This window comes from Conger conger, chromosome 7 (genome assembly GCF_963514075.1).
Source record: "Conger conger chromosome 7, fConCon1.1, whole genome shotgun sequence".
NCBI classification, from domain to species: Eukaryota; Metazoa; Chordata; class Actinopteri; order Anguilliformes; family Congridae; genus Conger; species Conger conger.
In genome coordinates, this window is record NC_083766.1 from 4,554,693 (window position 1) to 4,567,198 (window position 12,506).

Consider the following 12,506-nt stretch of genomic DNA (forward strand, 5'->3'; position numbering starts at 1 on the left):
GTTTTTTTTTTTTTTTGAACAAAGAAACAAACAAACAGAGCAAAAGTGACCAAAGTTAACAATCCAACAATTAAGGTTCACAGGGAGGTAGGGAGGGATGGGGAGAGGTGCTGCTTGAAGAGGTGTGTCTTCAGCTTGCGCTTGAAGGTGGGGAGAGATTCTACAGTTCTGACCTCAACTGGGAGTTTGTTCCACCACCGTGGAGCCAGAACAGACAGTAGTCGTGAGCGTGAGGTGGAGAGGGGGAGGTGCCAAGCGGCCTGAGGAGGCTGAACGAAGAGGTCTGGCAGGGGTGTAGGGTCTGATGATTTTTTGTAGATAAGCTGGAGAAGACCCTTTAACTGCTTGGAAGGCTAGCACCAATGTTTTGAATTTGATGCGAGCCATGACAGGCAGCCAGTGGAGGGAAGTAAGCAGGGGGGTGACGTGTGAGTATTTGGGAAGGTTGAAGACCAGACGGGCTGCTGCATTCTGGATGAGTTGGAGGGGTCTGATGGCGGACGCTGGGAGGCCAGCCAAGAGGGAATTGCAGTAGTTCAGGCGGGACAGAACCATTGCTTGGACCAGGAGCTGGGTCGAGTAGGGGGTGAGAAAGGGGCGGATTCTCCGTGTGTTGTATAGGAAGAACCTGCAAGACCGGGTCACCGCCGCAATGTTCTCGGAAAGGGACAGTCTGCTGTCCATCACCACGCCGAGGTTCCTTGCACTGGGTGACGCCGTGAGTGTGGTATCCCCGAGGGAAATGGAGAGATCCAGATGGGGAGAGGTATTAGCAGGGATGAATATCATTTCAGTCTTGCCTGGGTTGAGCTTTAGATGGTGGTTGTCCATCCAGCTCTGGATGTCCCTCAGGCAAGCAGAGATACGGGCTGAGACCTGCGTATCAGACGGCGGGAACGAGACGAAGAGTTGGGTATCGTCCGCGTAGCAGTGGTAGGATAGCCCATGTGCAGTGATCACCGGGCCAAAGGAGCGAGTGTAAAGAGAAAAAGGAAGCGGGCCAAGGACTGAGCCCTGGGGAACTCCTGTGGCAAGGGGCCAAGGTGTCGATACCGAACCAGCCCAGGCAACCTGGAAGGAGCGACCAGAGAGGTAGGACTCAATCCAGTCCAGGGCTGTGCCACAGATGCCCGTTGCTGACAGGGCAGACAGGAGGATGGAGTGATCCACAGTGTCGAAGGCAGCAGAGAGATCTAGAAGAATGAGGACAGAGGAGAGGGAGGCTGCTCGTGGGCTGCCCCAAAAAAACAAAAAGCAGAGCATGCTCAACCCAAGTACAGACAAAGCGCTGTACGGTCCTGAACACTTTTGCTTTCACTTTTTAGGCAACATGCAATTCCATGCCGAGAAGGGGAGGAGTAATGCAAGTAAAAAAAACAAAACAGATTTTGTTCCATGAGTTTTCATAATTAACAGTTACTTCGCAGTTTTTATAGTTTTTTTAGCTGATGCTTTCATCCAAAGTGACTTAGGTTGGTTAGACTAAGCAGGGGAGCAGAGTGGAGAAAAGGGCCTGGTAACGGGTAAGAATAAGGGCCCCGATCTTAATAAGATCACTGATCTTATTGTGGCTATGCTGGGGCTTGAACCACCAACCTTCCAGGTCCCAGTCATGCACCTCAGCCAGGAGGCTATAGGCTGTTTTGTATGTGGATACTGAACCATAGATAGACAGACAGACAGACAGCCAGTCAGGAACTCGGTTTAAGAGGTTGAAGAAATCCACTTCATGCCTCAAAAACATTTCAGATTGTCTCAGATATGTAGGCCATATTTTTTTCCCTCACATACCAGGGCAATAGGTGGAGTATCAAGACATACGTACATGTAACATGGAAGAGTGTAAAGACTCTACGAAGAGTTCATGTGATCCACTGAAGTCTCAAACTGGAAAATCAGTCATGCCTGTCATCCGGATAGTTTTAGCCAACACACCGGGGCAGCCTGTAGTCTAGTGGCTAAGGCACATGACTGGGAACTGGGAGGTTGTTGGTTCAAGCCCCCACCGGGGCAGCCTGTAGTCTAGTGGCTAAGGCACATGACTGGGAACACTGGGAGGTTGTTGGTTCAAGCCCCGGTGTAGCCACAATAAGATCCAAGGGCTGTTGGGCCCTTGAGCAAGGCCCTTAACCCCGTATTGCTCCAGGGGAGGATTGTCTGCTTAGTCTAATCAACTATAGGTTGGTTTGGATAAAAGCATCAGCTCAATAATTAATAATAGGGTAACCAGTTAAAATAAGGTGCCATGAATTGGCATGTTAACTAACTACTACTGTGTAGTTAATCTGTACAGCTCTGTTCATCATTAATTTATTGTCCATTAGTTAATGGCAATTCATGAGCCTCATTGTAAAGTGTGACCAATTCTAATTATTATGGTAAATGGTTGGAATTTATATAGTGCCGTTATCCAATTAGTCAATGAACCGCATCCACGATGGATTCGATGGATCCGCATCCATCTCTAGTTAGCTGGCATAGCTTTTCGAAATTACATTTAAATACCATTTGAAATGCAAAGCCAATGTCACTGCAACGTGGCATGAGAACTGTTATGAGATTAACTGCAACCGCAGTTGATACCTCAGTTCTGTGTGCAGTCTGCACTCAATTGTGCTTACAATGACCACAACAGACTATGACGATGTTACCAAATTTCTGGGAGAATGGGGACATTTTCAAAAACTGATCGCATTACTCCTCTGTATAAGCGTAATTCCTAACGGGTTGACAGGTTTTTCCGTTGTATTCATCGCTGACACGCCTCCGCACCACTGCTTGATACCACCAAACGCCAATATTAGCGCAGAATGGAGAAACTATTCTATTCCACTGGAAGAAGATAATGGGGAGATGCGGTACAGCAAATGCACCCGGTACAAACTGGACGTAATAAAGCGTCTTTCAGACAACGGATCCGTGCCTGGAATCGACGTGAATGTCACTGAAATAGAACAGGAAAGCTGTGAGGATGGATGGCATTACGACCGATCAATTTACATTTCAACCATCGTGTCCGAGGCAAGTGACTTTCGTTTATTTGTAATTGATACGTGTGTCAGTTAATTAAAAGAAAAACGTAATAACCTGAAGTAGGTATGAATGTTTTAACATGTACAGAACTGTAAATATGTGCTCTTGTCATCAGTGGGATCTGGTGTGTAGTGATGCATGGAAGGTCCCCATGACCACTTCTGTGTTATTCTTTGGATTGTTAACGGGAGCCTTTTTTTCTGGACAATTGTCGGACAGGTAATTTTCTCTCTCTCTCACCCCCTCCAATCACCAGCAAGTTCTCAGAACTTTAAAATAGTTGCAATAATCTCTCTCTCTCTCTCTCTCTCTCGTTTTTTAGGTTTGGGAGAAAAAACATTCTCTTCGTTACAATCGGAGTTCAGACTTTGTTCATATTCTTCCAGATTTTCTCCACGTCCTGGTTTATGTTCTCTGCACTTTTCTTTGTAGTTGGAATGGGAGAAGTTTCTAACTTTGTGACGGCATTTGTCCTAGGTAATTATGAGCCATTTCATTCAATGAATGAATTCAAACTGAGCTAGTGGCCACCCAGTGGGCTCAAGAATAACTTGCAATGCACAAAACATACTTAAAAAATAAACTATATAATTATTAAGATAGGGCGGCACGGATAGGGTGCAGTGGGTAGCACTGCTGCCTCACAGCAAGGAGGTCCTGGGTTTGAATCCCCGTCGGCCGGAGTTTGCATGTTCTCCCCGTGTCTGCATGGGTTTCTGTCCAAAGACATGCAGGTTAGGCTGATTGGAGAGTCTAAATTTCCCATAGGTGTGAGTGTGCCCTGCGATGGACTGGCGACCTGTCCAGGGTGTATTCCTGCTTTTTGCCCAATGTATTCTGGAATAGGCTCCAGCCCCCCTGCAACCCTGTTCAGGATAAGTGGGTTAGGATAATGAATTAATGAATTAATTAATTATGAAGATAAACTATGAAAAATACTACAATCTATGATTTCTATGAACAAACACCATGTTTCAGACATATTCCCATGGGCATTTTGCCATTGACACCATTTGCATTGTTCAATTTCATTTCTACATTTTTGAATTTTAAGTTAGTGGAGGGATCGCTCTGCCCTCACTTTATGGAAATATAGGAACATAGTGAAACATACTGCCAGTGATGCAGGAGCAGCATAAACTCAAGACATGATTGTTCAAGCTGACAGGAAGGCCACACCAACTCAAATAACCACACAGTGCAACAGTGGCATGCAGAAGAGCATGAACCCACACCATGCCAGACCTTCAAGTGGATGGGCTATAGCAGCAGAAGACCAATAAAGTGGTCACTGGGTGTAGTTTGTCAATGTAGTAGATACAGTGATAGGCTTTGGATCTCATCTTTCAGCACTGCTGCAGTTATACCTGTTGTCCTCCTGTTCTCTATAAATGTTGTGTAAAGGAACAGAAGTTTTGACTCCACGCATTCGGACCATATACTGCACTGCGGGAGTGTCCACTTTTTTTGCCGTTGGCTACATGTTGCTTCCCCTGACGGCCTTCTTCATCAGAGACTGGAGAATGCTGCTGATCGCCATAGCTCTGCCAGGAGTTTTCTGTTTCCCCCTGTGGAGGTAGGTGTGCGATACAGCTTCATGTATCTTGCCCTGTAGGTCATCATGTATCCCCACTGCATTAACGTTAGCTAGCTAGCTTACTGGTTTACGTGACACCAGACGATATTGACACACAAGTCATTTGTCTTTGTTGTAGATGTTTATCTGGGCACTGTGGCCAGAAGGTATCTTATTGTGGCTACTGGCTACACTGGGATTCAAACTACCAACCTTGCCTGTCCCAGGCATTTACCTTAACCACTACGCTACAGGCCGCCCTTTTGACATGCACGATCACAGTGGAGCCATGCCTTTAGGCGAGTCCCTCCCCCTCTCACCAGACCACCGCTGTCTCCCCAGAGTGAGGAACATGCAAATAACCTGTTCGTCCAGCTCTGTCTGAGGCCCTGGGGCGGTTCTAGGACTTTCACAAGGGTTGCCTGGGGGTGGCCACCATATCTCCTGGCTTCCTGAACATTTTTTGACTTATTTCTGTTTTTTCATTGTTTTTTTATTTTTTTATAGTCGACTAAGACTAAACATAAGTTAATAGGCTATAAGCTACTGATAAGCTAATGTACCGGATGACATTAACAATGACAAATAAATAGGCTATCTTTTGTCATCTTTTGTCATCAAGACCCTTCTCTGAGCTCATGAAGGCTATTCAGTAGGCAAATGCTCTAAGCAAACCACCAAACAAAAATGCATCATGCAAACTAAGCATATGGAAAATGGAATGGAAAGCTCTGAGCCAACACATACAGTAGACTCCAGAGCATTCCATTTAATTTTCCATGTTTTAGCGCACAGTGCACTGAGGAGCCTCAAAATTGCACCAATTATAACCAATCTGAATTACATAGTATATCATACATGACATCATATATTGTTATCAAAAGACAATTAGATGTTTATGGATCAGGAATAAAAACAAATTGTTTGACCATATCTAAGGCCATTAAAGTCATAAACTGTGTTCTGCAGAGCAAACTACAAGGTGTAGAGCAATCCCTGCCAGGGTACACCAACATAACACCAATATTTACAGGCTTGTTTCAATCTGAGAAGAAGAATAACATGAAGTGACTGGATAAGTAACACATGCATCAGAGCTGGTGAGAATGTGATTCTGGACAAAGCAAGAATGTGTATTGTCATCATGAGGTATCTGAGATATATTACATAAATAATGCTCTGATCTGTAACTAAGCCTGTTCAAGAATATGTGGTCATGGATATCTCACAAATTAACTTATTATGATTGATATGATGAAAAAAATCATTATAATACACATTGTTGCTTTGTCCAAAATTACATTCTCACCAGCTCTGATGCATGCTACTTATCCAGTCACTTCATGTTAGTATTCTTCTGAACTAATACAGAGAACACAAACTAAACAACGACATAAGAAAATGTATCTTTAACATAGATTTCTTTTAAATCTTTTAAAACAATAAAGAGCTTTTGGAAACTATATGAATGAATTATTGTCTAAATACTATAAGAATTATGTACCAGCACCTACACAATGGGTACAATATTATTATATAAATACACATTCTTAAGGTAGCGATTTGGCTACATAGATTTAGCTGATTTAGCTTGTAGTACACAAGGGGGCCATATTATATTAAAGAAACACAGCATTCAAGTAATGTATTTATTGTTGAGGAGACTAACATTCGTTAGCTAGCTGGCTAACTAGTTTGATGTTATTTAATGATGGCATTTAAATGATATTTCAACCATACCATTCAGCATATTCAATATTCCAACCTGTCACGCTGACTAGAGCAAAATAACATTTAGAGGCTTACAAACTGCACCAAGGCAGCACAGATGGTGCAGTGGGTAGCACTGCTGCCTCACAGCAAGGAGGTCCTGGGTTCGAATCCCCGTGGGCCGGGGCCTCTCTGTGTGGAGTTTGCATGTTCTCCCCGTGTCTGCGTGGGTTTCCTCCGGGTACTCCGGTTTCCCCCCACAGTCCAAAGACATGCAGATTAGACTGATTGGAGAGTCTAAATTGCCCATAGGTATGAGTGTGTTAGTGAATGGTTTCTGTGCCCTGCGATGGACTGGCGACCTGTCCAGGGTATATTCCTGCCTTTCGCCCAATGCATGCTGGGATAGACTCCAGCCCCCCTGTGACCCAGTTCAGGATAAGCAGGTTAGAATAATGAATGAATGAATGAATGAATGAACAAATCAGATTTTAGGGGTGGCACCGGCCCCCCGTTTAGAACCGCCCTTGCTGAGGCCGGAGTTTGAGTTTTAGTTTAGGTTTTATTTATATACATTTAACGGTAAACAAAACAAAACTCTGACAGAAATGAGACAAAACATAGAAACACTGGTGCGTGCGGTCAGGCAGTGTAGTACATAACATAACATAAGGTAATGGCGTGAACAGGCCATTCAGCCCAGCAATGCTCGCCTTTTCCTAGCGTACTTACTGCCCAAATTGCCTAAAAGCGAAATAAAATCTAACACTTTATCAAGCCTGGTCTTGAAAACCCCCAGTGTTTCCTCCACTACATGCGCTGGCAAGCTATTCGACACATTGACCACTCGCTGTGTGAAAAAATACTTCCGAATATCTGTACTGAATTTCTCCTTCGCCAGTTTCCATTTGTGACCTCTCGTTCTGCTAACCGAACATGAATAATACTTCATTTTGTTAATCCATTGAATGAATTTAAAAGCCTCAATCAAATCCCCCTTAGCCTCGTTTTACTCAATTTAAAGAGATTAAGCATCCTAATCTATCCTCGTAACTCTCATCTTTCATACATGGAATCAATCTGGTTGCCCTTCTCTGAACCTTTTCTAGTGCCTCTATGTCCTTCTTATAGTGCAGTCCCCAGAACTGCACACAGTACTGCAAGTGTGGTCTAACAAGAGTATTGTATAAGGTGAGTATAACTTCCTTGGATAATCAATACTCCTGGCTATTTATCCTAACATCCTATTGGCCTTCTTTACTGCTACTGCACATTTACACAAATAACTGGTGTATTGTAGAGTCCTTACCAGAAACAGATGAGTATTCTCCCACCCCCCCAAAAAAAAAACGAAACAAAAAAACGACATTGGGGAGCGACCCCTGTTCCAAAGTCGGTGCACAAAACAGTTCTCCACTACTAAAAAAAAAAAACTAAACATTGGTTCACTTTTTTTTCCAAACAAACACCAAACATCTCTTCAAAAACCTCCACTTCCAGCTGCGTCCGTTTTAAGCTCTTATGGAGGAGGAAACTACGTCTTGCAGCCATGTGCAAAATAAAATAAATAAATAATAATACATTTTAAAAACGTGTACAACATGACGTATGTATGCGACCTCATACTAGAAATACCTAGCAGCTGTCAGACATTCCCTTGGCTTGTCACTGCTTGTGCTGTTTCTGCTTCCTTTGCCTGCTCCTCAAAATGAAGTATTCCTCTTGCCTAACAATCGTTGTGCTATGAATTTATGCTCTAGTCTGTTGCAATAATTGCTGCTCAATTAATTTTTTTGCTGCTCTATGAATTTCTGTCTTTCGGGTCTTAACAAGGCAAGAGGCTGGTGTTTAAGTAGCATTTGGTTTTTTAAATTAATTTATTTATTCCCCAATCTTGGTTGCAAATGGTTTTATTCATAATTTTTCCAACAGGTTGCACTCGCTAACATAATCAGAACCCCATCACTAATTGACACCTCCTATTCCTGATGCTTAGCTTTTATGATCATTGGGCAAGGCTAACCTAATCTATGTACATTCTGTGTTCAAATAGCGGGCATATTTATATATTTATACTTTCTTAAGTAAGTAGTAAGTTTGCATGCTGGACAGGTAAAACAAGATAGTGAGACTGATGCTGATGGAATATGAGGAAACTGGTTGCATGCCTAGGGTACATTTTGTCTTCATATGAAGAGTGTTTTTTTCTTACTTACAGGAAATACGTAACAGCTGCTATATTTCCATGAACATTTACCAGACAGAACACAACCTTGTAAAACCTTGTGTGAATTCTACTACTCAAATGATCTCATGCAGATGCAACTTTAATTTCATGGTTGCAGAGCTGTACCCTTAGAGAACCGCACCATGAACTGACTTTGTGTTGGGACAGGTTAATCCCGGAGTCTCCCCGATGGCTTCTCTCTCAGGGCCGGGTGGAGGAGGCAGAGGCCATTTTGAGAGGTGCTGCCAAGAAGAACGGAGTCAAAGCCCCGGAGGTCATCTTTCAGCCTCTCCAGGTCCTGCTAATCTTACCTTCATACAAATGTCTCCACAATTGCCATTGCCTGTACTATCCAGTCACAGCATCCTTTGTATGGTCACCTCCAGACAAATGTATGCACTCTACCTTAGTCCTCCCTCCTGATTTCCCCCGAACCCCTTTCTGATATCCCTATCCCTCTTGTCTAACCCCCCCCCCCCCCAAAAAAAAGAAGAAAAATGCACTTATGATGACTATATGTTTAGAACAGCATTTCATGTGTATTTTCCAAGTTATGGATGTGATGCTTTGACTTGTGGAAGAACCTATGCACTTGAAAATCACTTTGGATTAAAAGCATCTGCCAAATGACTAAAATGTGAATGTAAATGTGACCACTTAATTCGGTATTTATTGGATTTATGAGTCTTCTGCTGCTGTAGCCAATCTACTTCAAGATTCCATGTCTTGTGTGTTCAGAGATGCTCTTCTGCATACCACTGTTGTAACGTGTGGAGGTACCTGTCAGCTTGAACCAGTCTAGCCATTTCCTCTAACCTCTCTTAATAATAAGGTGTTTTTCACCCACAGAACTGTTGCTCACAAGATGTGTTTTATTTTTGGAATCATCAACTATAGAGACTGTTGCGTGTGAAAATGCTATGAGATCAGCAGTTTCTTTTAACCAAACCGTCTGGTGTCATTTAGATCACATTTCTTCCCCATTCTGATCTGAACAACAACTCAACCTCATGATTGGCTGGTTATATATTTGCTTTAACAAGCTGGAGTACAGTTATATCTAATAAAGTGGTCACAGACTGGATAGTAACAGTATATCACCTTGTTGTACTCCATTTGCTCCTCCATATACTTTCAAACCAGTTCCTCAAGAGCATAGATGTTGGATACTTGACTGGATCACCATGGGTTTAAAGCCAATACGTTCATTGTGATGTGTTCCTTTAGGCAGAACACCAGGAAACGTTGAACCACCACAACATCTGTGATCTCATTAAGTCCAGCAGCATCCGCTGGATCACGATCAAACTGATCCTAATGTGGTAAGTGTCCCAAGATTTAGCCTAAATTACATGAATCATGTGAGACTGCTCAAAGCCAAGAGTAATAGATTCACTTTTATGTAAACCTCATTTTTTTCCCAAACGTTGAACATGGATGGCTGAAACCTCTAAACAATCTCCCATCTTTTCAGGGTGATAATCTGCCTTGGGTACTTTGCCTTATCTTTGAACACCTCAAATCTGTCTGGGGACCCCTTTTTGAACAGTTTCTTCTCGGCGGCTGTTGAAGTCCCAGCCTACATTTTGGCCTGGCCCCTATTTCGCTCTTGCCCAAGGCGACTGTGTCTCTCTCCCACGCTGTTCCTCAGTGGAGCGGTACTACTGGTCACACAGCTCATACCAGGAAGTAAGTGTCATCAAGAGGGAATCAGCAAGGCACTGTTTATTTCTGTACCTCAGCTCACAAACTAGCCCCATTCACAACATGCATCTTAATCCATATTTTCTGAGTCAGCATCAGACTCGTCCAGTTTTCAATTATTATTATTTTTTACCCAATGTAGCTAGCTGACTAGTGCCACATATCAATATTATTTATTGAAATACATTATTTATTTTCATCACACCTTATTTAAAACAGCTCCACATATTTGGGATTATATAACTGCGAAATTGGCTCAAAAATATCTGCCTGTTTTTAAAGAAGAATTAACGTAAAGATAACATTTGTCCCACAGTGCTTCAAACCTGGTAATGGTGTGGGTTCCATGTGCAAAAGGGTCAAAGTGGGCAAGGAATACAAGGGATTTAGCACAATTGGTTCATAGTTTCAATAAAAAAAAGGTTTTGCAGATACAAACAATATATTGCTATTGAAATGATTACTTCCAATACTGTTTGTGAATCATACCCCATTGTTGTCTAAGTATTTTCAGGATGCCCTCATTTCCCTCATGGCAGGTTGGGATCAGTCAGTTCTGTAATCTCTCTTTAATTGACAGAGCTGAGTTCAGTGTCTATCGCGCTGGAGATGATGGGGAAATTTGGATTCTCGGTGGCTTACATTCTGGTGTACGCTTTCACGGCGGAGCTGTACCCCACCGTCCTGAGGAACACCGCGGTGGGCACCTGCTCCACCATCTCCCAGCTGGGCAACATCGCCGCACCCTATTTCCTCTATATGGGTTAGTGAGGCTCGATACTAGCTCCACACATCCTGTCAACATCCCACAGCCGGTGGGCTCTCTTTAAATAAGCACCCCTCTTTCACCTAGAGGCTCATATGTGCACCACAATGAGGTGCCAAAAACAAATTAGCCATCCGGCCACTCTGGATATTTGCCTAGCAGTGCCAAACTCTGCTTTTTCCTTCCCTTATGCAGGAACCTATTACAAGTCCTTGCCATACATACTAATGGGGAGCCTCTGTGCTTTGGGGGGGTTGCTTGGCCTCCTGCTTCCTGAGACCTATGGTTTGCCTCTCCCAGACACCATCGATCACATGCAGACTATTCAAAGGTAAGGCAGCCACATCTCACAAATACAGGGTCTGCTCCCTCAGCATTTAGCACTGTGCTGCAGCACCTTCTGAGATCGAATGAGTGTTGAATTAATGGTTATTATTCAATGCCAATAAAGGAATATGACAATTTTTCATCCATTTTGTTTCCCTCAGGTATAAAAAGCGACAAACATCAAATAGAGGGCGGCCTGTAGTGTAGTGGTTCAGGTACATCACTGGGACCCGCAAAGTCGGTGGTCCGACCCCGGTTGTAGCCGCAATAAGATCTGCCCAGCCGTTGGGCCCTTGAGCAACGCCCTTAACCCTACATTGCTCCGGGGGAGGATTGTCTCCTGCTTAGTCTAATCAACTGTACATCGCCCTGGATAAGAGCGTCTGCCAAATGCCATTCACGTATGGTCTATGACCTCCAGCAGCCATTGTAATAAATTATGACGAGTGATGCTTTTCTTCCGACTGCAGTTTTTTCTCAACTGCCCTTTTCTTGGTGGATGGTTTGGGCCTGGTTTTTGCATTACTGTTTCCTCTGTCTTTTTGGGGGTGTCTCTGTAAAAAGTGTGAAACAAATATAACTGAATTGAATTATGCTGAATGTGCACTTACAAGTTGCTCTGGATTAGAGTGTCTACAAAATAGCGGTTTCACTGCCGACTTGATAAAAATGCCTCATATATAGTATCATTTCATAAAATTACCTTGATGTAACCACAGTATTTCACTCATTAAAACATTCAGGATGGACTGGGTGCATTTCTTCATTCATAAAAGCAGACAACTTTATAGTTATTATTTTTACCTCTTTATTTATAAGAGAAAAATGTTCTTAAGCTTATTTAACATGTTCTACTAATGTTACTATTCAGTATGTTCACGTATTTTTGCCTTAAAAAGGTTTGCGGCTCTCATCCTTTTGTTAGTACACTCTTAGTGACCGTAAGTTCTCTATTTCTGTGTATTAACATCTATTTGGTCTAACATCAATTTTTCTTTTCTTATTTTTCCTTTTTATTATTCATTATGTCATTATCTATTATTTCACTCAACGCGAGAGGGCTAAGAAACCATGTTAAACGTAAAGCTACGTTTCTATATTGCAAACAACATAATACTGACTTTTGCTTTATACAAGAATCTCACTCAACTGAACAAGATGCT

At 42.8% G+C, this 12,506-nt stretch overlaps 1 protein-coding gene and 1 pseudogene across 1 annotated transcript; one reads left to right on the forward strand and one right to left on the reverse strand.

Annotated features, from left to right (window-relative positions):
* Window positions 1-110: 110 nt before the first annotated feature.
* LOC133133051 (uncharacterized) lies at window positions 111-1,185 on the reverse strand (annotated as a pseudogene).
* Window positions 1,186-2,622: 1,437 nt separating this feature from the next.
* On the forward strand, window positions 2,623-11,594 carry LOC133133050 (organic cation/carnitine transporter 2-like). The gene is made up of 10 exons (XM_061249011.1): window positions 2,623-3,021; window positions 3,149-3,252; window positions 3,356-3,510; window positions 4,438-4,609; window positions 8,715-8,841; window positions 9,786-9,868; window positions 10,021-10,235; window positions 10,831-11,013; window positions 11,212-11,347; window positions 11,505-11,594. Exons 1-10 carry the CDS (start codon window positions 2,623-2,625, stop codon window positions 11,548-11,550), a joined length of 1,620 nt encoding a protein of 539 aa, XP_061104995.1. The 3' UTR covers window positions 11,551-11,594.
* Window positions 11,595-12,506: the final 912 nt, after the last annotated feature.